At 45.2% G+C, this 25,924-nt stretch overlaps 1 protein-coding gene across 1 annotated transcript in view; it reads right to left on the reverse strand.

The window, feature by feature from the left end:
• SORBS1 (sorbin and SH3 domain containing 1) overlaps positions 1 to 25,924 on the reverse strand; it is a 185,531-nt gene that overhangs the window by 78,476 nt on the left and 81,131 nt on the right. Inside the window, exon 5 of the mRNA XM_030453736.1 lies at positions 21,487 to 21,545. Within this exon, the coding sequence (XP_030309596.1) occupies positions 21,487 to 21,545 (59 nt within the window). The remainder of the gene's footprint in view (positions 1 to 21,486; positions 21,546 to 25,924) is intronic.

Below are 25,924 nucleotides of genomic sequence, written 5' to 3' on the forward strand. Positions count from 1 at the left end.
TCATCTTGCTCCACACTATAAAAAGGCAGTGAACGTAACAGATATTCTTTTATAAAAATAATTTTCAAAAGGTGGCAGAAAATCAGCCTGAGGAATTTATTACCACAGGGCAAAGAGGGAATACTGTAGGGAAATAGCTTTGCTGGCTTTTAAAAAGGATTAGACAATTATATTAACACAAATAATACCTACAGAGAGCTACATGAAGAGCTCCAAGGATCATCAGCCCAAAGGCTCTCTCTCTCTCTCTCTCATTTCTGCATCCCTGACTTGTGCCTCAGGCAGGGTCTGCCCTTTCTGAGTCACTGCTGGAATTAGAAAAGCTGTAACATTCCTATTTGGCCCCTACACACAAGAACCCCAAACCACGGGGGAGCAGAGGTTCAAGTCCTCCTCAGGAGTTTTGGGTTGTGGCAGTGTCAGGGAAAGCTGCCTGCAGTTCTGTCTGGTACCACAAGTGCTCTTTCTGTTCCCCCAGCAGGCTGCAAAAGCTCCCCAGCACAGCACCACGTTGCCTGCTTCAGCTCCAGAGTCTTCCTCCCCCCAGAGTCTGCCCCAGCTGTGACTCAGTCTGCTCCTGAAATGAAGATAAGCACCAAAAACCTCCATCTTTGGTCTTCCTACTCAGGCCACCAAGAAATGTGTGAGCTTTGACAGAGATTCATTTATCATAAAGAGGCTTTTAAAAGCCACAGGGCTAAAATACCAGCCCAGATTTTTAACATCCACTGTTCCAGTAACTGAAAAAGCCACTGTGAAACTCCTGGTCCTCTCACATAGCTGTACCCAAGCAAGATCATTCAGCCTTTAACCCAAAATCTCCTGAGGGATGATTCTCAGTGCTTGAAACCATCCAGAACTGCCCACAGACACTGAGGGAGCTGCTCTGAAGGGTACAAAATCCCCCAGTCAGAGCACAGAGTGCCACCTCCCCCCTGGCACACCCTTGGCACTGCTCAGCCAGGGTTGTCACCCTGACAGTGGGGAATGTTTTCACAAAGCCTCACCTGCTGGAAGCAGAAGACTGCATGACAAGCTCAGCTTTCATCTGAAACAAAATAAAATAAAATAAACACCACCCCCAAAATGAAAACAAGGAGTTACTGACACAGTGGAGAGAAAAATCTTGAAGAACCAGAAAGCAGCAGAAGGCAACTAAAAGTCATTCTGTATTCCTACATGACAAACAACCTCCCTTTTCATGAGCCTTGAGGTGAAAACACTGATTTTGGAGGGGGACACACACACCACACGCTGATTCAGGAACATCTGAAGTGCCAATACCATGAACATACCACACGTGACTGACTCCACACCACCTCCAGACACTTTCCCCTGGGAAACACAGATCCAACCTTAACACAAAGGCTGATGATATCAAAGAACAAGGGACCAGAGAGTCACTGGATCAGAAGCTGGAACACTGCCAAGCAGAAGGGCTTTCTGAGCACTTGGTGCCATTGCTCCAGAGGTACCACCTCTCTTGGATGCACCAAACCAGTGCTTTTGGGTTGTGGGGCAGGAGGAGGTGTTGAGTGAGGATCCCCCAGACTCAGAGATCCCCCAGAATCACTTCCTCCCCTGCAGTAAATGCTCTAGGCTGCCATGACCTCCTATTTTTGTCTGATGGCCTTTCATTTTATTTTTAATTTAAAGAAAGACATGGACTTTTAAGAACCTCAGCCACCTTTGTGGCCACAGAAAACAAGCTTAAAAAACTTAGCAAAGACTCAGGAGAAAGCAACAATCAAAAGGGCACAGAAAGATCCCAGTACTATTTAGACTCTGAGTATCTCATAACACAATCTGAGTATCTCATAACATTAACCACAACAACCTTTCCATTGCACTGAAAGCCCTATTCATTGTGTGTCTATCAAAAGACAGACAGATAGCTACACTTCACAGCTAAATGTCCCATGGGATGTGGGATACAGTGATAATCCACTTAGGGATGGAGCACAACTGCTCAGAATTTCTCCTTCTGCAGGAAGATCAGTACAGACAACATCAGCATCAGTGCTTCCTCACCCTGCACCACTGTGCTGGTCCCTCACATTTCTGAGGTGTCACTCAGCATGGCAAATGACAGGGTGTTACATGACTTATGTATCTTTCTACATGCTCTGAGAGGTCACTCACAAGAACAGATGCTACCCGTGAACCTGAACAACCAGACTTTCCTGAATTTACTGAAGTATTCATACCTGTGACTTGGCCCAGCTTTGCTCACCCTCTTTCTGTATGGCTCTGCATAGAATGGAAGCCTTCAGGATGCTTTTCAAATTCTGTGACCACACTAAACTTTCAGAACTAACCCTACAAACTGGATTCTCTGGGCTTTCAGAGCTTCCCTAATATGGTCATTAAATATCTGAGAGATGAGGACACCTCACAAATACTCCAATGAACTATAAACTCTTCAGACTTATCATTAAGAGAGACAAAAGATATGGCAAATTATAAACTGGTGCCAAGAGACAACTAAGCCACATGCTTGACAAAAGCAGCAAAGCTGTCCAGGGTAGCACAGAGAGAAGAGTCAAATATGGATGCAGAATTCCAAAAGGCAGGAAGGATTCTCCTGTAAGACTGACCTAGATGAAATCATCCTGAACTCTGGTGATTTGAAATGTGGTTCTAAGGTAACATTTCTCAACTTTTCAATTTTTAAAAACAAGAAAAAACATTAAAATGTGAGAGAAGCAGATAACTTACCCAGCATTAGATACCCAGATCCCACTCCCTTTGTTTCTTACCCTGTGATTGTTCTAGCTGGCTTGCAAATGTTCATACATTTAACCTAAGTCAAAAATTTCACCCTGAGACAGTGCTGGGTTTTTATGGGACCCATCTTGGTTACATGAATTTTCTATTAACCCTGTGCCAGATCTTGTGCAGAGCCCCTTCCCCCTCAGACTCCTTTGACTTCATGGAAGGTGGGACCAAACCAGTGCTGGGGAGACACAAGCAATTTAATGAAAAAAGGAAAACTTCCTTCTCCCTGCTTCCACCCACCCATCCATCACCTATCACACCTGCACATTTTTAACTCAGGTGGGGAATTTGGCAGCCACTCCCCATGTCAGCAGCTTGTCTGTCCTGGCCAAGGGGCTGCTAAGCAGGGCCTGGGCATGCATGCACAAGTGAAGAACACTTGGACTCAAGCTGAGAGTTTCCCCTGGATGGTGAGGGCTGGAAAGACCTTTGGAACATGACTTCAGAGGAAAAGTGACCCATGTTCCAGAAGACCAGGAACTCACTATAATACAATGGTTTTCCCCATCCATCTGCCCAGATAAAAAAGGGCTTAGCTTTACTGCAACGCAGCTGGGCGAGCTGTAACCATGCTGGGCCAAGGTTGTTCAAACATTATTAGTTTTGTCTTAAAAAGTGAAAGGTACTCACTTGGTCTGAGCTAAACAGATGCTCAAACATTACCAAAGAGATGCCATGTCCATTAGTTAAGCTGCCAGGATCTTGGGAACTTCCAGGGCATTGTACTCCTCAGCAAGCATAAGCCAGCACTGTTCCAACACATTTCCCAGGAATGGGAGCAAACAGAGCTGCTCCCAGCATGAGTGGAAGGAGTTGGGAAGATATCCCCATTCCAAAGATCAATATCAAGAGGTGCACAGCATGACAGGCTCAGATCTTTGTCTCCTGACTGCTACAGTCTGCCAGGCCTGTGTGCAGTGAGGGTGACTGTGCTGAGCTGGAATACAGTCCCTTGCCATGTGTACTCATGGCCAACATTTTACTCCTGGAATATGCTCAAACCTTAGAAGGAGAACTGTTTCATCTGAATCTCTCCATAGCTCACACATGGTGGAGAAGCTCCCAGCTTCTCCAAGCAAACTTCCACAATGCCAAGAGAAGATGAGCAAACTTCCACAATAATTAACATTTTTCTTATTTTCTATCAAGCCTGAGACTTGTGTTTTCTGAAGCAGACCTCAGCAGTACAGCCTCAGGATGTTCTCTGACAGTCAGAAACATGCACTACTTACACCATCAAACCAAACCCATGCCATGGTGGTAACTCCATGAACAATCTGCTGTTGAGCCTGAGCTTCAGCCCCAAAGTCACCCCTAAACAGAAGAATTCCTTAGCCAGACCCACAGCCCTTGAGCCAGCAGTTATCACACCTCTCTGCCTTGTGAGTGGGAGATGAAGTGATGATAAACCTTCTGTGTTCAGAAGTGGACCTGGCAGACTGTGGCAAAACACCCGTGGAATTCAAGGCATTTTGGTGGAAGGGAACTCCTGAGCCCCACTGCAAAAGCAATAAAGCAGCAGCTCTTTGTTTAACAGGAATAAGACCAGGAGCCTTGGAAAAGGAGGGAGGTGATGAGGGGAAAGAGATGTGCTGAGGCACTGATACAAAGTATGATCCCTGACTGACTTTACCAGCTCTAGCCATGCCCTGGCATCCTGCTGCTCCTGTCTGGGCAAGGAGGGAGGTGGAGTGCTCTCTGTCCAGAAGATGCTGGTTTTCCAAATTCACAACCACAGTATGCACACATTCCTGTCACAGGATACCAGAGACACTTTCTTCACCTGGACCTGACTTCTACAAATCCTCTCTTGCTCTGCTATCAGGAAACTGTCCTGTAACAAAGACAGAGCTGCATGTGCTCCCTGGAAAGGTGGGTGACTAGAACTATTTTAATGCAGTTCATGTTCCAGATCAGAGGGAGTTATCTCAGCTGCAGAAAACAGATCTCCCACGGAAGAGTGACTGATTTGCTGATGTCACTGAGTTTCCTGGAAGGAGACAAAGTTCTGCAATCCAGAGAAATTCTACTCTAGCAGTTTCTGTGAACCAAATTTGGGTGCACAGTGGCTGGCTTTATTCTCCTTGTCACTTGCATAATTCATGGGAAAATGTTCAGGAAGCCTCACTACAGAGCAGTAGAAGGACAAATTCCAACTTGCAGAAGTCTGAAGTCCATCTAGAGAAGATGACTGCGGCAGATCTGATGCTGGTAACTAAATTGTATCTGCAGTTAATTAGCTTGTGGTGTTTTGAGATGTTTCCTGTGATAGCTTTAAGGAAACAAGATGGGAACAGTTTTCCCTTCTACACTGTGTCAGAAACCAGAGACCTCCCTCTCAGCAGAAAACCAGCCCTGGCCCTAACCACAGTCAACACAGCCCTGCAGGAGCTTCTCTGAAAGAGGAGTCTGAACCAAGTTGCATTTTCTGTCACATCTCCTGGTTCCTCTGTCCCAGGGGCTCACTCCCAGGGTCCATCACCCCTCAAGGATGGCCAGAAGCAGGTGGGACACAAGGCATCACCTGGGGGGCTGCCACATCTCCCAATCTCCCTGTGCCATTCAAAGCTCTGCAACTTTCCTAGCCCCAGGGTTGCTCCTTAGCCCAGACTGAGTGGGATGGATTGCACATCTTTGCTGAAGTAAATCACACAAATGCTTGGCATATCTGGCAAGCAACATCCTTCCCAGTATCTCTTCTCTTCTGTAAGTATCCAGATGCCAACTGGTGCTGTTTTATCGACTCAACTTGCTAAAAATCTAAACAGCACTTTCCATAAAGTCCACGTTCCTCTAAGACCTTACCCTGAGGCATTACAGACTGTGCCTTTCATTCTGAGAGGATGACTTCAAGTCAAACTGCTTCACCACGAGGCCTTTTTGGGGGTATCAGTGCCTCTGAAGCAGTATTTTGTCACACACCCTGCTCCAGGTCTAAGCCACCCCTCACTCTTGGCTCCTGCACACCAAACCCAAAGGATGCCTTCTGTGGGCAGAGGCAGCCACGTCCTGCAGCACACGTGGGCTTCCACCAGCACTCCTCAGGGAGCAAAAGGCAAAACCCAGAACAATGCTGCTGGTTTTACCCATCACACATCTTGCAACACACAGGGTAAAAGCCCAGAGTGGCAGAGAGGCAGCATTTGGTTATGAATTGTTTGTGACAGGTGACAAGGCTGCTGGCAATCAGTCCTGACCAGCCATGCAAACTGCCAGCAGCAGCCTCTTACCAGATATAGACCTGTGAGGAGCAGCAGCCCTGGGAGAACAGGCTGAGTGCACTGTCACCTCCAGGGCTGCCTGCCAGCTCCAAATGTCAGGGCTGTGCTACTGCAGGGCTCAGAATCCTCTCTGCTCTATGAGCCACTTGACATCTTAATAGGCTTGCCAAAACAAGGAGGGTGAGCCACTCCAACTCCTGTCTCCCTCTTGCATCAACAAGTCACTTGTATTTTAAACACTGCTGGCAGCACTTACTGACTGTGCAGAAGGGGTGATCAACACTCAGGAAAGCAGCCTTGCTTCTGTCAATGCCAGCCTGATAAGTAAGGTGAGGAGGAAACAGAATGAAAATATTTAAGCCTTATTTAGACTCAGCAAAACCTCGGGCAGTTCGGCCTGATCCACTGCCAACCTGCTACATCTGGACTTGGTTTCTGATGAAAGCATCTACAGCAACAAAGTGATACAATCCAGCCCTAAAGAATGAGCAAAGCTTACAAATAGTCTGTCCTGACAAATGGAAACTATGCTGGTACAAACAGCAAGAACTTGTTGGGTGATAGGGCAGGAGAACTGTGCTGGGTGCCCAAGTCCTGGCAGTCTCAAAGGGTATCAGGAGGGGAACAATAATTCAGAGTTTCAGGAGGTGAACAACACCAACACCAACACTGTGTTGCACTCAGGACAGAATGAAACCTCTCTGTAACCTGTGTGCCATCTCAGGAACTCCAGGAGAGAAATCCCTATAGCTGTAACAACACGAGAGCTGTCTGTTGATGGAGGAATCACACCAACTCTATCATGTTTTGTCTGAAGCCCCAAAGGAAGCGACAAGTGGCCTGAAGAACTGAGGCTACACTCTGCACTTGGCTGCCAGCAGATTCCTGTAAGGACAAAGAGCATCCTTAATAATACAGCAAACCCTCTCCAGGCACTGCTGCTCTAAGTAGCCAAAGGGATTTGGGGCTTCATGTTTACAATCAAGGTATTAAGGGTTTAATTAATATTCTTATCCAGTGAAGTGCTGACACTTCCAAGAGTCAGGCCCCACGAGTGTGCCCAGAGAAGCTCCCAAAGAGCACAACGAAGGAACTGGATGACTGGGAAGAGAACCACTCTCTACATAATAACCAGGACAAAAAGCCTGTCCAGGAGTGATCAGAAATCACCTCCATGTCCTGACTTTGATGGACCAACAAGTTACTTACTGCCTGGTGCCTTGCAAAGAGGACTTCACCACACATGGATGGAAACACCTTCCACCCCATCTTTTCAGACCTGAACACATCGAAGACAAAGAGCAGGGGGTAAATCTAAAATGGTTTCCCCTCCTCTGTGTTAAGTTTCAGAGGTAAAAAACTATCAGGCACAGCAACTTCTGGATCAGTGTCTTTAAGCAGAGCTGTTGTTTGCACAGCATCTTACCAAACAGGCTCAGCACCTGAACTTCCAGCTGCTGCTGGAACACTGATGTTAAACCATTACACATCACCACAGGGAAGCCTTGTCCATTGTAAGAATATTTAGAGGATGTTTTCCCAGCCACCCAGACTGGAGTACCAGAGTGACAGCGTACTGCAGGGCACAGAGACACAACTGAACCCCCTGTGATGTGCTCAGGGCAGAGCTGACCACCCCTAACTAGGAATTTACATGTGCAAAAAGCTGAAATCTCATTTGGCTCCAAGTAACCACCAAGGGCACCACGCACCCAAAGTATTTTTAGCATAAAACTCTCATCTTCTCATTTTTTCCCAGAGATTTTAGATACTGCTGAAAGCTGCACTTTTAATTATCTCTTTGTGACCCTCTACTTTCCATTTCCCATCAAGACCAAGTACCCAGCACTTCCCAGCAGCAAGAAATCTCCTGGAAAAGAAAAAAAGATGCTGAGCTGTCAGCAGCACAGAAATACATGAACTCAGTAAAACATTATCCTCTCTCAGGATAACCTCAGTGATGCTTCTCTACTTGTGAGGCAGGCTGCATCCCAGAGACAGTCAATATTATTACCTGCACTTAATAATCTGTTCTGGCAGTTCCTATTTATTCCAGTATTTACAGAGACAAAAGTACAGCACCAAGAGCAGATAATCTATACTAAGTCCATGAAAGATTCATGTAACATTATTGATCATGCAAATCCAGAGACAGCACTAAGGAATGGAAATGGAATGAGATGGCTCCTCAAGTGCCATTCTAGATCATGATCATTTTGGCACCACACATTTATTCACAGAGCCAGGAACAGCCCTGTGCCCCAAGATAACCCCACTGCCACAGACAAACCAGATCACATTCTTTCTTTAGGATCTGATGTTGCAGTTTCACACACAAAACAGCTTTGCCAGTGGCAGCAAGGCAGCTGCTCACATAAAGAGGGATTTCTCTTGCCAGTGAGGGTCTGTGGGGATGTGTCTGTATGGGAGGCAGTGTTCCCATTAAACTGACACCACTGTGGTCTCCATTTATCTAACAACCCTCTCAGCTCACGTAACAAGAACACTCTTCAAATACAGTTTTAATTTTTACTTCTCTTACCACTTGAACACAAATTGAGCAGCATTACCCTGAGCAGCAGGGTGTGATATTACTTTGAGCTCCAGAACATCAAGAGGAGAAGAAAAGGCAGTAACAAAACACTCCCTTATCAGCCTGCAAAGCACACGTGGCATTTAGAAGACAGTGATCCTTGTAGCCTTGTGCACTTTCACAAGGATCTGTTACAAAATGCCATGAGCAACTGATGGATGGGTGCAGGGTTGGGATAGAAAGAAATTGGCTCCCATCAACAGTCTTGTGACCTCCAGCATGGGTAGCATGGGACCAAACACCCTTCTACCATCATCTAACCCTGCACACCACAAGTCCCCACCATGCTCTTGGCTCTGAAATTCATGATCAGGATGTTGGTTTTCTTCAGAAACCTAAATGACTTGGATTTGGGGCTTTTTTAAAAAGCCATCGTGTTGGTTTCATTTTGCTTCCAATAAAGTTCATGGAAGAAAATAGCCAGAGCCAGATTTGTCTGTGCCTGGGGACCCTTTGTACCCCTCTGGGAGGGCAAAAGCAGAGTTTTACAGCTGCTGACCTCGCTGGGCAGTGCAACAAAGCCTCAGTGGCAATGAGAATGAGGCCTCTGTCAGCTGGACTGGGGATGGATTCACTTCAGCAATGTCTGTTTTGGGAAAGTCCAGCCCCAGCAGTCAGAGGATCTGTGCCCAGTGTCACACCAGAGCCTTGTGACAAAGTGTGACAACTCACTCTGCCTGACATTAGTGAGCAGCAGAGCAGAGCAGACCAGCTCCTCTCAATATGTCTCTTGCTTGGAAGAGGGCTCAGTCACACAGAAAACTTGAAATTATTTTGAAGGGGATTTCAGAAAGAGGAATGGGTGCAAAACAGATGATCTGATAGTTCTGCTGACCATCTCCTGCTCACCTGCTCCAGAGTAAGTGCTGTCTGTGCTAAGCTGCTTCAAGGGGAGGACAAGACAGAACTGCAGTGGGTGTGCAGTGTTAAAAGGTGACCCTACCCAAGTTACTGCACTAACACACACAGAAAAGATGGAGCAGGGCAGAAAGGCTGAAGGAATCGTGGAGAAACAAGACCCCAGGAAAAGATTCTGGCTAAGAGGATGTGTATGGAGGAAGTCTGAGGCTACCCTGGGGGGAACAGAGATGTATGACTTGGGACTGAAATGCTGTGTCAAGAAAACCACCCAAGTTTGTTTAGAACTCCATCAGCTCAGTAAGTTGTTCCCTCCATCCTCCCCCTCCACCCCCGAGCAGTGGTAACACTTTAACCATGTATGGAAGAGATTTCAGAGGTCTGAGTCATTAAAACCTACAGAGAATAAAAGAACTTGGCAAATGTAAAAGCAAAGCCTTTTAAATGGCTGTGAGACAGCCTGCTCTTCCTTGCTACTGAAGATGCTGTAGATGAGTTGCCATTTCTGTGTAGGAGCTGCCAATCTGAGCTCTTGAACAAGCCTATAAACTTAATTACACCACCATATGCCCCAAAACCAGTTCAAACATAAATGATCACGTCAAAAACTGTGGGAAACCTTTTGATCTTAAAAAAAAAAAAAAAATGAAAAAAAAGAACAACCAACCAACATTTAAAGTAATTTAAAGCAGTAGTCTTACGTGTTATCTGCAGACAAACTTCCTGCCAAATACTCTTTCTGCTGTCAAAAGTCATGGTATTTTTGGTTAATTTCTGATTTCCAGCCCTTCAGTGTGCATCAACCAGGATGTTTTGCCACTTTTAGGAGCAGCTGTAACACAATGTGCAGTTGCCATCTCCTCTCCCAGCACACGACTTGCTGGAGAGCACTGAGCAGTTTTCCTCTTACATACAAGTGACAGACACACAGACAAAAAACCCAAACCTAAACAGCTCGACTTAGAGGAAAGATCCAGGGCACAGGAAATGTTGTGTGGAAGGTTACACAATGATAAGACACTGCCCCTAAGCACGTGGGATTTACCAGGGATAATATCCTGCTTCTGGTAATACCATAAGATGCAAACAGAATTAGTGGGTATGGTTTTTTCTCCCCTCCATATTTTTAGAAGATATTTATCCCCACATCTACCAGAGCTGCCTTTATGAAAAGCAGATTTGCTGATGACACCCAACTTTAAAACCTTTTAGGATGCTTCCAGAATGCTGCTAAGTAATCACAATTCAGAGTAGATTTCCTCTCTGAAGATAATTCAGCAGGACTCAGATTCTTTGAGGAACAGGGATTCAGGAAACCTGAGCTTTATTCCCAGCCTTTTGCTGGCACTGCAGTGCCCTCTCTCATTTTCTCAATTAAAAAAAATATAATTAATCATCATCTTTGAAGGATCATTTGTACCTCACACAGTAAATCATACGTTTAAACAATACTCCCTACAAATCTGTTCACATTTTACCTACTCTCCCCTTACTTATTTATGAGGATCTTTATCCTCCTGCTCATTTTTCCAAGATATAGGCTCCAGAGTTTATCCTCTGTGAAAATGAAGTGAGCCTTACAAATTTTGGGAGCTCAAAACATAGAACTGTGGGAATTCAGAAACTAATCAAGTTGGATGGAGTTTCTTGTACAACAGGACAACCCTGAGTTATGTGCTCTTTGCCCTGGAGAATTCACCACATATGGAGCCAGCAGATTTTAATGGAATCTAAAAATAATTTAGGAAGTTACATTAAAACATCTTCATGTGCTAAGCATTACTGCAGCTTGCCTAGCAAGGGAGACCAGCAGGGGAATCTCTGCTTCCCTCCATTCAGACAGTATCAGAACTTGCAATCAAAAATAAAGAGACAAAGACCTCACTTCTGTGGATTAATTGCAGCCAAGTGAAACAAACCAGAGCAGCTCCATGTGCTAGATGTGGCCCTCTCTTAGCAAAGCTTTCAGCAGCTCTAAGTCAGCACATACCTTCTGGGTGGATACATGCACTTACCCAAAATAACCTGTTTTCATAGTGCAGCAGTTTTAGTACAGCATAAAGGTCCAGTTGGACCCTACCCTAACATGTCAGGGGCGTATAAAGCCCACAGTCCTTATCAGTCCATACAGACTAAATACAGATAAAGGAAGCACTGTGACAGTGACAGGGGGAAACACCCTGAGGGCAGACCAAGGAAGATGGTAGGGATGTCAGGGTGTGTGCTGCAGAGGCAGCTGTTCAACTTACTTCCCTCCTTACCCCCCCTGTTCACTCTCAGAGCTCATTTTCACTTGTCACAGGGCAGGCTGCCCAAGGCTGCTGTGCCCATTCACCAGGGGGGTATTTCTCTGGACCACTGTTGCAAGGAGGTGAATTACCACCTGATGGTTGCCTACAGAGGATTTTTTGTCTAAAGGGAGCCCTGCAGTTCTTCTAGAAGAGAAGGTTCTGCTGTGGAAGAGGCAGGAAGCTCTCTGTTAACCACGCTCAGCATCCTGGCTCTTCCTCTACATGCCTGTCTCTATTGAACTGTTTGCTTCAGGAAGCTGGGGAATAACAAACTTTGTCATCTAAGCTTCAAGGAAATCATCTGGAAAAGCTCAACAGGAAACTGAGCCCTGGTGTTCAGTCCTGCTGAGCCCATTAGCAACCATCTCCATCTGATGGGAGAGCCGGGCGCCCAGGAGCACTGGGACTGCTCTGGGGAGCAGCAGCAGGTACAGCCCTTGGTCTGCACCAATATGTAATACAGCAGACTCAGAAAGGCTGTCAGTTACTAAGCAAGAAGAGAAATATGTAAAGGAAACACTAAAGTTGAAATCCATCATGAGAAAGAGACAGGGTTACTACCTTCAGCTAGCACCCAAATCCATCTAAATTCAAAAAATTTTTTTTCTAATAAAACTGTAACCTCTGTCTGCTTAATTGAGCCCTGGTTTTCCCTGATAGCCTGGACCTGTGTCACAATGAAGCTTGGACTGGCTGCAGTTTTAATTTCTCCCAGCAAAGCCAGCAGAAGAACTCTGGTCCCCAGCAGCAGTTGCTGGGCTGCTCTACACAGCACAGGCTGCCTGTGGCCATGGGAATGCCCAGAGCATTCCCTTTTGGGGGAAGCATGGGATATTTCCTGCCACTCACATCTCAGGTGAATATTGCAAGGACAGATGCAGGTGATTACTGGGAGGAGAAGAAAACTGGAAAATGAGTGAAAATCCAGCCAGGTATCAACCACAGTGCTTGTCTGAAAGTCCAAGCATGTGAGTGCTTACAGAGATGGGAACTTTTAAAAGTAAAAGAATTCTCCCCCATTCCTAACCAGGAGAGCCCTACCCCTCAGTCTCATTGTAAATGTTCAACTAATGTGCTACTAATTATTGAGTCAATCCATTGAGTTTGAGTCTGGCCCTAAACAGATCCAGCTGCAGCACAGGAATCTAGAACCAGCCCCAAACTTTAACTTTATAAGGATTAATGTCAGCCTTGATATTCTGTTAAATTAAAATAATCTCAGACCCAAATTCAGTTATTAAGAAGCCTTGAAGCTTAGCCCAGTTTTAGTAAAAGGTTTCTCACCCTGGATCTGCAGTTAGGCACATGGCATCCCCTTTACCTTTGTTTCAGGATGTTCATTTGGGGGAACTCAACAAGCAGGAGGTGCTTGTCTGAGAAGGGAATCAATCAGGAATGCAGCTACAACAGGAAGAATTTCAGCAGATCATAAAAGAGAGAGGAAAAAAGAAAAACCCTGCTCCAAGAATAGCCCAGCAAACTGCAACTGTAGTGAGTCTGGGCTGCTTCCCAGTATTCCAGAGGGAATTCTGCTATTTGCTGAGTTGAATGAATGTAATCCAGTGCCGAAAGAAAACCAACAAAAAAAACCCCAACAAACCCCAAACTGCTGCTGCTTTCCCCATTTTCCAAGTTCTGCTTCCTATGAGAAAGCATACGGAAGACAGAGAAATCCTTGTACTGCTGTGAAAGGAGACAGGAACTCACAAAGCAGATGTTCTCAGCACACATAAGAGGGACTGATTAGACACTGAAGAAAAACCATACAACCAAGATTTTAATGATCACTCATCAGGCAGAGATAAATCAAGGAAGGGGGGACTCAGAGTAGTTTGGAAACCACATCTGTGGTGATAAGTAAGTCTTGTTTTGTTCCATAGTAAAAGGAAATCAATACCTTCCCCTGCACATCATACACAACACCGTTTGGGTTACTTCCCTCCAACAATCTCAGCTGCAGCTTCAGGGAATTCATAAATCATTCAGAAGAGATACAAACAGTTAGCAGGAAAATGTAAAATGCAGCCATGCAAACAGCATCTACCTCTAAAGCCAACAGATACTCCACATGTTATTTATAGCAGAAAAATTCAGAAGAGATTGGAAACGTCTTAAATCTTCCGAGGTTTTAAATACTTACTTCTTGCAGCCAAAATCACATCAGTTGAGTGTCCAGGAAAATTTTAAAAAGCTTGCATTAAGGAGCTTAACCAGCTGAGAACATGATGCAGCCACAGGCATTCACTCATTCAGAGAAGCAGAGAGCAGGACAGTGCAGTGCAGCCCCTTAGGTGGGGATGCCAAGGAGGGGGGAGGGAAGGGGAAGCCCTTCCCCAAAGTTTTTAGTTCAGCCCACTCATTAAACTACAGAGTGGAAACAGCTGCTCTAGAAAGGAAGAGGATGTCCAGGCAGTTTCTGATTAAGTTTCTTAGGTGTAAAATGATTTAGTTCTGGAATCTCAGTAAGAAAAACAATTTTTCTTCTGATTTTCATTCTTCCTCTGCAGTGCTTCTTCCAGACACTGGCTGTAATTCAGCTCAGAAAAAGATCTCCCCACAAGGACTGCTCCACACAGATGTGTGCCTTACAGAGCTGAAATCTGTCTGCAATGTCATAATTCCCCAAATGACTGCCACCACCAAGTCCCCAGCAAACAGCAAATACAAGCTCACAAACAGCAACATTTAGGACTGATAGCATTGCCTCCTACAGACCATCACCTCAAAACCAGATAAGGGACAAAAGAAGGGTGCAAGAACCATGAGAGGTCTCTTCACAGGGAGGTATTGAATAAACAAGGATTTTGGGATAGTGAAATCCCATTGGAGCAAACTTGAAATACCTGAGTGCCTTTTGTATACAGTGCTCCTCCTCTGAAGTGTTTCAGCCCAGGCTGGATGGGGCTTGGAGCACCCTGGGCTGGTGGGAGGTGTCCCTGACCATGCAGGGGGTTGGCACTTCATGAGCTTTTAAGGTCCCTTCAAACCCAACCCATGCTGTGACTGTCTGAAATAGCATTTTTCACTGTAAGCAGAGAAGGTGAGGGCTGTTCTTTCAGCAGCAACTAGCAAACAGCTTGTGCAGTCAAGGTTATGAGCTGTGTGGGTTTGGGGTTTGTTTTTCTTTTTTCACAAGACATTAAGAGACATTCTTAAGAAATACCCTTGTACTGGCCAAGCATTCACTGTGTGGCAAAAGGCATCACTCCTGCTGCTTCAGCACCTGGTCTTAATTAGCAGTGAGAAAAAATGAGATACTTTATGCAAAATAAGCAAACGGGCTTGAAGTCCCCTTCAGATCAGGTCTGAGAAAAGCAGCCCCCAATTCCCCTTCCCTTTTCTGCCCCTGATTTTAAACAGAGGCTTCATAGCCATTTGTCTTTGTGTGTTTAATGTTTCCTGGAGGCCAGCAAAGGCATGCCAAATATTTTAGTTCAGGGCCCCTGTATGGTTGTAATAGGAAATAGACGTCTGCCTTAAAGACCTGGGGTAGTGTAGAAACAGAGATTATCTGAATGACAGCAGAGTCTGACGTGTTTATCTCAAAGGGAAGGAAAGCACAGATAAATATTTACTGCTTTCCCTCTAGAATACAGATGCTGCCTATTTTTGGTTGCTTCTTGTCTAAGTAACCCAGGTTAAGGTCTGGTGCTGTTTGTCAGAGTTTTTCTTTGTTTTAAAAAGAAAGTTCTGATGCCCTTTTTGCCACACAGTCCCTGAAAGGTGCAGAGGAGCCTCACAAAGAGAAACCTGGTTTCTAAACTCTGGGCTGGTCAAGACTTCCAGCTTGTACAAGAAATGTGATTACCAGAAACTAGCAAATAGCAGACTTTTTGGTCTATTTCACAGCCTTTTAGAAAACTCTGAGTGTTTCAGTAGTAGCAGGCTGAGAAATGGAGTAAACAAAGCTTTGTTTCTCATTCCTGTCCCCTCTCCCTTCACCCAAGCCAAAGAGCACACAGCAGCCAGGGGATGCTAGCAGAAGAAGAGATGTTCTCCTTCCTCCTGCATGGGCTGTTATCAATAATCTTCAGGTCTTTGACCCATTCAGACCAGCAAGCTGTGATCCTGAGTGTCCTTTGTTACTGTTTCCCAACAGGTTCCTTTCTCCCCTTTCCTTTTACCACATACCTACTGCTAGACAACCAGCAGAATGAAAAACAAGTTTTCAGGCAGTTTTCCTAGGTGCAGTCCTCCCATCCCTGCTTTAAGGCTTCACTGGTGAGATCTCTCTCCCCTCCACCCCTTCTATCCCTCTATTAATTAAAAGCCACGTGGTAAATCAAGAGGAATCAAGAGGGCTTTAGAGAAAATCTCATTATCTTCACTCAGTTGCAGCTACACCTCCTCTGTCAGAAGACATGAAGGGTGCAGCATGGTGGGAAGCTGGCTGTTGAGACAACACCAAGGGACAACCAGCTCCTCTGTTCAGGGATGAACCACAGACCAATACAGGGATGGGAGATGTTCTGAGATGCTTCTGTGTCCCTCTGTGCACAGGGACTCCAGTAAAACCTGAAATAATTCAGTAGGTGGACAGGAAGTCCCTGGGGTGTTGCAGAGTGGTTCAATAAATGATGTTTTCCTCTGAACTCAGCACAAAGCCTTCAAACACAAGTGAAGTGTTCTACAGATCTGAGAGCTGCTGCAGTGTCTGAAGGGACAAGCAGCCCTCCTTCAGCTGCCCAGTGCCTGGGTCACACCTGCACGGGGAGCTGACACCACAACAGCACTGCACGAGCTGCAACCCAACAGGTGCTCTGTGCACCTCCCCAGAGTTTGTATCTGCTCTTATTCCAAAAATATATTTTCAAAATAATAATAATACATCAGGTTTGGGGTGTCAGTGAGTTCCTCCCAATCTGTGTCCTCTTTCCATTGGATGGAGCGAAGAGATTGAGGAGGAAAGGAGAACCAAGGGATTTAGATTAGGGAAGCAGAGATGGGAGAACAATTCTTCCAAGGAAAAGAAGGGATTTCACAGGTGAGGAGTGAAAAGCTTTTCCCCCTATTCTGAAAACATAATGCAGTTAATCCTGCCATTAAAACTCCACATTTTGTTTTACAGTTTGCTTCAGCCATTGTTTCCTTCTGGAAACATTCATAATTCTATCAAATTAATTATTGAGAGGTGCAATAGAAATGGGCTGAGGAGCTACATGTATCAAAACAACCTCCTGGCTTTTGGCTGGGGGGTGGCAGGCACTGCCTTCCCAGTGATGCTGTTATCTTTGGAAAGAGATTTTATTAATCCCCAGATTATTCATGTTGGCTCCAGATCACTGTTTCTATGACACAATCAGGGGGCTCATGGGGTCTCTCCCAAATTCTGCTACATTTGACTTTTTTCAGGCCATTTGTACAGTTTGCCTTGGGAAAAAGCTTTGTGCTTTTCCAAAGCCAAAGCTGCTGGTGGACAAACACCTATCCTGACTGCTCTCTCATCACCCTAAGAGATGATAAAGGGCTCCTTAGCTCCTTGATCTGCAAGCAGACCAACAGGCCTCAGAAATCAGACACAACCCTGGATTTTAAGCACTGTACTTTTGGGGAAGTTCTCAACTTGCAGCCTAACAGGTACTAAGAAATTCCTTCTTTTATAAAACCAGCACTTTCCCACCAGAGCCCAGAAGTTGCCCATGGCCATAACCACAGAAGACAAGGTTCATTTTGCCTGGGATCAGCACAAACTGCCATGCAAGAAATGCACAAGAAAGAAAGGTTTCACAGAACCACCCTGAGACCAACCTAGCTCAGAAATCTGGAGGGCTGAGGCAACGTGATCAAGCACCAGAGGTCTTGAGCAAAAAAACCTCAACAGTCTAAATCTGGTTTTTGGATTGGGAAGTTTCTCCCTTCCAGATAACATCCCCACCCTCCCTGAAAGCACTCTGCTTGGGAGTGGCTTTCCTCTCCAGGGAACCAAACTTTCTTTGAGTGTGGTTTGTGGAAAGTTTTGGGTTTCTTTCCCCAGCCCACCTAGGCTGGAGAAAAAAACCCCAAACCTCAGAGTCCCAACCCAAACCCAGTGTAATTACTCTGCCCAGCTGGGGACAGCTCCTTTCATCTCAGATGGAAGGAATCCCACAACTCCAATTTTTTTGTGGCTGATGATGGGACTGATGGTGTAGCACAGCCACACAAGAGTTGTACTGGGATGGCTTCAGAGTGGCTGTTTGAGATGCTTTCTCCCCAAAAAAAGTTTTATGAAAGCAGGGATTAGGTCAGTTCTAGGGCAATTGTGGTCTCTTAAGTATAGGAAGGACTTCCCCTGTATTCAATACAGACAATTGGATACTTAGGATGAATTTATTCTAATTTGTCTTTACTGGTACATCGTGGGATAGAGACCCTGAGCTGTGGAGTTTAAACAGGCATAATAACAGAATTTATTTCTGATCTAAAAGTATGCTATCAGTAACATCAACCCTGCTACTGCTCTGGAGGAGTCTCCCATGAGCAACATGAAAAAGTTAACTCAGACAACAAGGAACAGCCCACAAAGTACTTGTGGATGGGGACTTCACTCTCTCAGGTTCCTCCCGTAGCTGGTTCTCTGTACCCTGAGGCTGTGGCACTTGTCCCTGTAGCAGAACTGCAGGATGGGCAGTGGGACCCTCACTTTGCTGGCAGAACAAGAGCTGGGGACAGGATGTCCCTTTCCTGACAGCATCACTCCTGAAGCTGCTATCTCTGGGCAAGCAGCAACCCAGCCTCTGACTTCCCACCTTCTGATAAATATTGCTGCCTTCAGCCAAATCTTGAGTAATTCCTCTGCTATCTGCATGAGGGAAAGGACAGAGAAGTGAAATGGTCTGGGAAGGGGAAGCACAGTGCTGGGGGCAAAGACAAATTTGCCTTTCCAAATGCCACATGTGGATTTTGTTGCAGGGACAGAATGGGCACTGGAAAGCCCCAGCTGAAGCCCTTCATTCCATGTCCAGCCTTCCCCAGTCTCTCTCTCCAGGAGCTGAGCTGAGTCACTTCATGCTCTGTGTTCCAAAAGCAGGTATCAAGGTTGGATGCTGAGTGGCAACTGTCTTTCACTGTACCTGCATTATGCCCAGATCTCTGGTAAAACCTCAAGGTGCCACAACCAAAACTGGCAGAAACTCAACTGATTTTGTAGCACTGCCATGAAGCTGTTTTTACAGGCTACTAAGAACTTGCACTCACTAGTTCTAACAGGCTAAAAGCTTCCCTGCAACAGGGACAGGACTGAATGATGCCTCTGGCTGTGTCAAACCTGCTCCAAGCCCTGCTGCTCCCTGTGCTGCCCACAGACAGGAGGAAAAGCACTCACTGCTGCTGCTGGAAGTTGCCACGATTTTCTCAACACCAACTATCACTCTGGTTCATCTGCTCTTTCCCTCACTTTGGTTTTCCAGACCAGAGGGAATCTGGCTTTTTCTTTTTTTTTTTAAAAGCAACCCAGTGCCCTGGACAGTTTTTATTATACTCAGCCACAGATAATAATAAAATTACTTCTTTCTTCCCAAACAGCCCACTAGACTTACAAATGGACTGAGCTTCCATTTGGCTGGATGCTCATTACAAAGTGCTTCCTGCAGCTCCCATCTAGCACAGATTCCAGGCAAATGATAAAAACATCTGTACTACCTTTTTTTTTTTTAATGCCTTGATATTGCTGTAAAAATAAAATAGAAAAAACCCCTAGGAAAAGAATTCAGTATTAACCTATAGAAAATAATTCCAGTTCTGGAAGCACTATATCAATAAAAGAAACTTCCCAGGTGGAGCACAGGGGGGAAATACAGGCAATGAAGGAACACTTGCATTTTGATCAGGGCAGACCAAAGAAAGTATCTATATTGCTGTTCAAGACAGAGACTTTCACAGCCTTTATTCCATTTATTCCATTCCTTTATTCCATTCTGCTGGAATGCAGAGAATGCTGGGAGAAAGCCACCCCAAGTGTCCCATCCTCAAAATGTGCAAGATGCAGATCACATCTGGATAGGGAAGGCATCTCTGCTCAAATGTTAAAACGTGTCAAGAGAGAATCCTATCCAGTCCTGCCCATTCCTGTCCAGGCTTATCTCACAGCTGTTCCTTTCTTTACTACCTCCTCAACTTGTTATATTGCTCCAACTCCTCCTTTCACACTTTTTACACCTTCTGATTTGTTAGTTCCTAGACCTGCATATCCTCTTCTCCAGTCACCATCTTCTCAGCCATCACTTGGCCTTCAAACACTTCTCACCCCTCCTCCTCCAAGCAGCTGTGCTGTATGTCATCAGCCAGGCATGATTTAGCCCAGAGGCTCTGCAGTGCAAAGAACAAGCAGTATTTATGTTTGGGAGTCTCTGTCTAACTTGATGCTGCTGTATAAATGTTTAATAAGTAATAATGCATTTGCTGGAACAAGCTGCCTGCTAATGCCCACTGAGACTGTTTGGATGAGATCCTTGCTGACTGTCAGAAGCTTCTAGGATTAAAAAAAAAAAAGAAAGAAAAAAGAAATAAACAAAAATGCAGCTGTTTGGTGACACTGCAGTTTCAAAGCTAAAGGGTGCAAGAGTTGAAGTGGTCCAACAGAACATGATGGCACTGAGAATGGCCCTACCTGCTCTCTCCAGGTTTGAATTTGGATGCTCAGCTCCAACCCCTGTGCCTTCTCTCCTCTAAGTGATCTCCCTCCAGACCCTCATGCTAGCCTAATTCAAAGCAAATATTTCAAATCTCAGCTTTCTCTTGATGTTGGCTGCAGAGGCAGGAATGGTTCTGTCCACACTTCACACCACTCTGGGCATTTTTTCTCTGGGTTTTAGTGTCTCATGTCCTGTATTTGAGGGAGCTGACATGCAGAGTTCATCAGAAACCAAGAAATTCACTCAGAAATTTTGCAGTTGCACAGAATTATATAGAAATTAATCACTAGGTTACATATTTTTTTGCATTAGTTCAGAACAAAACACAGACATAGAAATACCATGCTGTATTATGGGCTTTTAGAGTAACACTTCCAGAAAAACTCCCTTCTTTATTCTTAACTCTGCAACCATATGTTACCAATTATCACCACAAGAGCTATTCCAGTTCTTCCAAGTTACACAACAAACCAGACAGCAAGGACAGCTTTGAACCTCTAAACATCAGCTTCTTATTTACTATACCATCCTATTTTTAGGTCCATATTTCACACATCTGCTGAAAACACCTTCTCTGTGTCAGGCAACTCTGCAAAGCTGCTTCAGGTACCAAGGTGCTGAGCAGAAGCAGCCCAGCCTTCAGTCAGTGCTTAATTAGAAACCAAGAGCTTCTAACAGAGAGGTAGGAAGGCTCAGAGGAAGGACTCAGTGCTTCCATTATGCCACATTACTTGCCCAGGAGTGACTAATGAGTTAGGGTACAGCCTCAGGCAATCAGAGTAATTAACAGACACTGACTTCTGAAGTCAGTGCAGATCTGCTGGTAAAAAGCTCTGTTCTGCTGCTGGAGCCTCTGAAACCAAGTGTTTGCCCAACACCAGGCAGCTCAGTCCTGAGCATCCCCAGCAGCAGTCAGGATGGGCAGTGCTGTACACATGAACCTCAGTTCTCAAGTCTGCTTCTGATTCAATGCAACTTTCTGTGTTTGAGCTTTGTATTGTGATTAAAAGACTGCATTCAACAACACAGGAAGTAGTCATCTCCTGCCAATAGCTTTGAAATTCACTGCTCTCTGAGTTTCCACAATGCATTTGAGATGAATACTGGGAAGAGTAACTGCATCAAGTACAAACCTTGGGCAGAGCTTGGAGAAAGAGAAGTCACAGCTCCACAGGTATGTTCTGGGCTCCTCCTGGGAAAGAAAAAAAGGAGTAGGTGTTATAGAATAAAACATTTTAATGGAGCTGTTAGAAAAAAATGAACTATAAAATGTTCTCACAGCCTAAAGTAAAAGAAACTGCCATCCTGGGGTCTGCTGGAAAATCTGACCATTATTTCTAGCCCATCTGCTTCAAGTACTGTTGTTATCTTTTAAAGCTCAGAGTCACCATTTGTCCACAAATCTGCTTTTATGAGGCAGGGACCTCCATGTCTACATGAGACCCAAGGTAACATCATCAGTGTTTATTAATCTGAGAAGAGAAACAGTGCCAAACTTTCTGTAACACCCACTTGGGCTGCTGAAATGCAGAGAACTGAACGTGCTGCTGTTAACATTGGGAGACAGGAACATGTTTAGATCTAACACCCCAGGCCCAGGTATGGTGTAGATTCCACAACAGGTTAAATAAAAGCCAACCATGGAAACACAGAGCTCCTGCTCACCATCTTCAGAATTTTTCAAGTGTGTTCTAAACAGGCTAAAGCCACCATGGAACTTGGCAAATAGTTACATTCTCCTATCCTGTCACATAAATGACAGCTTGATTGATGCCTAAAAATGTTCTAATACTACACTGTGTTTAATGCAGAGTTCCAGAGGAGTCAGGACCAGGATCAAAGGTTGGCCTTTACCCAGCTCTTCCTGCAGGCAGTGCCTAAGAATCAACTAGGGGCAGTGCTGCCCAGAAAGACAGAGCTGGAAAAGGTGTTTAAGAGTATTTCAATGGGATCTTAAAGAAGATCTGTTTTCAGCATCTCTACTCAAGGTTAAATCTAGGTTTTGCTCTCAAACCACAGAGTGGGAACTCACCTGCCAACCTCCCCACCTGGCACAGGCACTTCTCTTCATGTTTTCAAGAGCAGGCAATGCAGCTCTTGATGCCCTGAAGGCCTTTCCAGCAGCAGAGCCATTCTGCCTCATGCCTGGCTCAGCTGGCTCTCTGCCTCTGTCCTTCAGCTCTTGGTTTCTCACTTACTGTCTGAGTAAGTGAGGGAAAAGTAACACTGCTCTTCCCAATGGAGGAACTCTAATAAGAGACACCAGACCTGGATCTTCCCTTCCAATACTACACTTGCACTGCATCAAACCCCCTGTCCAAAGCCAATCTTTCAGCCATGGGAACACCCAAAGCCTGACTGAACCCATAATCTGATTTTCTCATGCTCTAATGCTGGTGCTGTTACTCCAAACACAAAGGTTACTGTAACATGCTGACCACAGGCTGTGTGCCATGTGTCCAACTTGCTTACCTGCACTGAAACTTCCTGACTCAAATCACCCCATGCTCTCAGCCACAATTCACAAATAAAAATAAATAAAAACATAAGTCAGATCTCTTAAAAGAGATGTTTTTAGCTAGAATGTAGAGTCAAAGGCTGAGAACAGCAAGGTACACATGCCCTGAAACTCTGAGCAAGACTGCTCAAGGAAAATTATGAGCTTCCCATACCACCACAGGACAGCAGAATGCCTAGGTTTGGAGCAAACATTATGAACAGGAGTAAGTGCTGCCCTTAGATAAGTAACTCTGAGATGAACCCTTCTTACCTACTGTTAATTCAGAGCACCAAGGGACTGCTGTTTCCATTGGGCTCCCATGAGGAGAAATTCCTTCAGAGCCCAGCAGAGCCCACTCACTGACACACACTTCCTATGGATATCCCTGAGGAGCAGACACACATGGCAGCCACATTCCTCACAGCCAGGGAGGCAGGAACAGTAACACAGAATTCTGCTTTTACACTGCTGATTTACAGCTTGAAGAAAGTACCCAGGATGCCACCCACCCCTTGCAAAACGGTCTGGTGAAGGTAAAGTATGCAGAGATTTCCTTTCTGGCAAGCACCATGCTGGGAGCCATTCAGCTCCCAAGCAGCTTGAGCAAGGCATGAGTACAGTACCTAAATTATTAACTTTTAAAATAAGTAGCATGCAAAGCGTACAGAACATATGTTCTGACTGAGGGACTATTTTAGGGCTCAAGTACGTTTTCTAAATGACTTAGAAGTGTGAAATGTTTGGATGTTGAAGTAAGAGCAGCCAAATGCATCCCCTAGAGCCCCAGGAGAAAGATGCTGCAGTACTGGAAGCTGCTGGGGATAGCAGCAGATATTCTGGGCAGCCTTCCCTGCATCTCAGGCAGAAGTCTCATCCATAATTATTCCATTTCATTGCCCCCTCCCAAAGCACCCTTTGCTCCTGTTCACCAGGAGCTCTTCCCCTTTCACCCGTGTCCTGTTGAACCTCCCAGCCAATACTCCTGCCACACCTGCTGGGCACTGAAGCAGAAACATATTAGAAGACCTGGCAGAGAGAATGGACCTGACATATCTGGACAGCCTCCAAAAACCCAGAAGGAAGCTTAAAGAGAGATGGTTTGTACCCTGTGAGCTATTCTGTGACAGAAAGGGCAAGAACATTTCCTTAATCTTCTCTGATTTTGATGTCTGCCTCTCTCTAACCACATCAGACCTTCACCTTCACCTTTGGAGCTTCATGCTGGGCCTCTTCATCAAGAGGGATCATTCAGCTGGAGCATTATTATTTCTTCTTTTTATTATTACTAAACAGCTCACTCCAAAGTTCTAAGAGCCACGGGAACACAGGTTCTTCCAAAATGAGCTCCTGCCTTGGAGTGGCTCCAGAGGACTTGGTATTCTCCTGTACTGTTTTGAGCACAATGAAGGTGTTTCCAGCTCCAGGGTTTCACACAGATTCTGGAATGACCACACTTTGTCATCCTTCTAAGGAAAGGCTGCAGTGATATCCCTGGAACAAGGGCTACAACTTTCTGGAGCAGAACTCTGTAGCAGGCTGGCAAACAGGATCCACATGAGATAAATAAAATTAATAAGAAATATATGTCATGCTTACTCTCTACACATGTTTATTAGAACACAAAGACATCTATCCATCCTTCTCCCCACAGGTGTCTAACACTGTTCTCAATCCCTGCCTGCAAAAATTTCCCTGGCACATCACAGGGTGGCTGCTGGGCCACTTGAAATAATGGGAAGGCTGTCACTTCCCACACCTCCTGGGAAGGAAAAACATGCCCAGCTCTGCAGCACACAGTCAGCCCTAAGACCTGAGTGCAGCATAAAAGAGAGGAAAGAGAAAGAACAAGACAGAGATTCACCCTCTCTGCTATTCTGAAAGCATCACAAAGGAAAGCAGTCCCTGTGCAAGGTACTGAAGGTCCAGCTCAAAGCAGACAATGAAATTAAATCATTTTCCTCAACTTAGTCACTGATTTTCCAGGTCTTTTTAAACTAAAAGCATCCGTAAGCACAGGAGCAGCAGAGATGCTTTTGAAAGGTCCTACACCAAACTTGGGTAATGGAAAGAACAGAAGATTGCAAAATGAAGCTGATGATGAAGAGAGACATTTTTTCTGCCTTATGAGGGCTGTAATCCCAGCAGTCATTCAAAAGCATGTGTAGGAGGACAGGGGGAAGAAAGGGCACCATTGTTTGTAGTACAGAGAGGCCTCAGCAGGAGCCAAATGAGGAGAATAACTTCAGTGACTGAAGGGAAGGGTGAAGGGCAATGGGTAGGTAAGGTCAATTGTAGGAGTTGTACAGTACTGAAGAGAATCCCTTCCACTGAGGACGCAGTTTCTTCCATGGAAAAGTTGTTTCAGGGAGCTGGATGACAGAGCTCCCCTGGAACAGTAACCTGGTGATGTTTGTTAGCTGTGGTTGTTACTACACAGGTTGTGGTTCTTGTAATTAGCACTTTATCAGCTCAGGAGTCCAAACAGTCCTTGCATCAAGCTGCTAAGTCTTGGGTCACCTTTAGGAGATGGATATCAACCCAGACTGAAAGGAATGTCTGCTGTGAATCACAAATACTTTGAAGGGTTCTCATAGTATGAACACACAACAGTTTCTGAAAATAATCTTCCTGGCACCAGACAGCTTCTTCAAAGAAATCTTACTTAGGAACCTAAAAGCAGGAAAATTACATCCCACCTCCAGAATGCTATAGAACACTTGCAAACCTATTAAAAAGGCATCTAATACATCACTCAGGATTTGCAACAAACGCCTGCAAAGACCCCACTGCATTCAACTAGAGCCCACACGTGCTTCTGTGTGGATGGAAAACAATCTGTTTGGTTACCTGCTTAAATATGGCATTAATTACTCAGTCCGTAAGTATGAAAATACTTTCCTAACCAACATCAGGCCCAGCAATACATGCAGAGCCCATACTGTTTTGCCTAATGGCATGCTTTCATCCCAATTCCTTCTCTGGGACAGCAGGTGAGCTGGATCAGGCTGCCACTCACCCCTGGCTTTCTGTGGACTGCTTCAAGGATGCTCAGGAAGAAAAGCAAGTCTGCT

This window comes from Calypte anna, chromosome 6 (genome assembly GCF_003957555.1).
Source record: "Calypte anna isolate BGI_N300 chromosome 6, bCalAnn1_v1.p, whole genome shotgun sequence".
NCBI classification, from domain to species: Eukaryota; Metazoa; Chordata; class Aves; order Apodiformes; family Trochilidae; genus Calypte; species Calypte anna.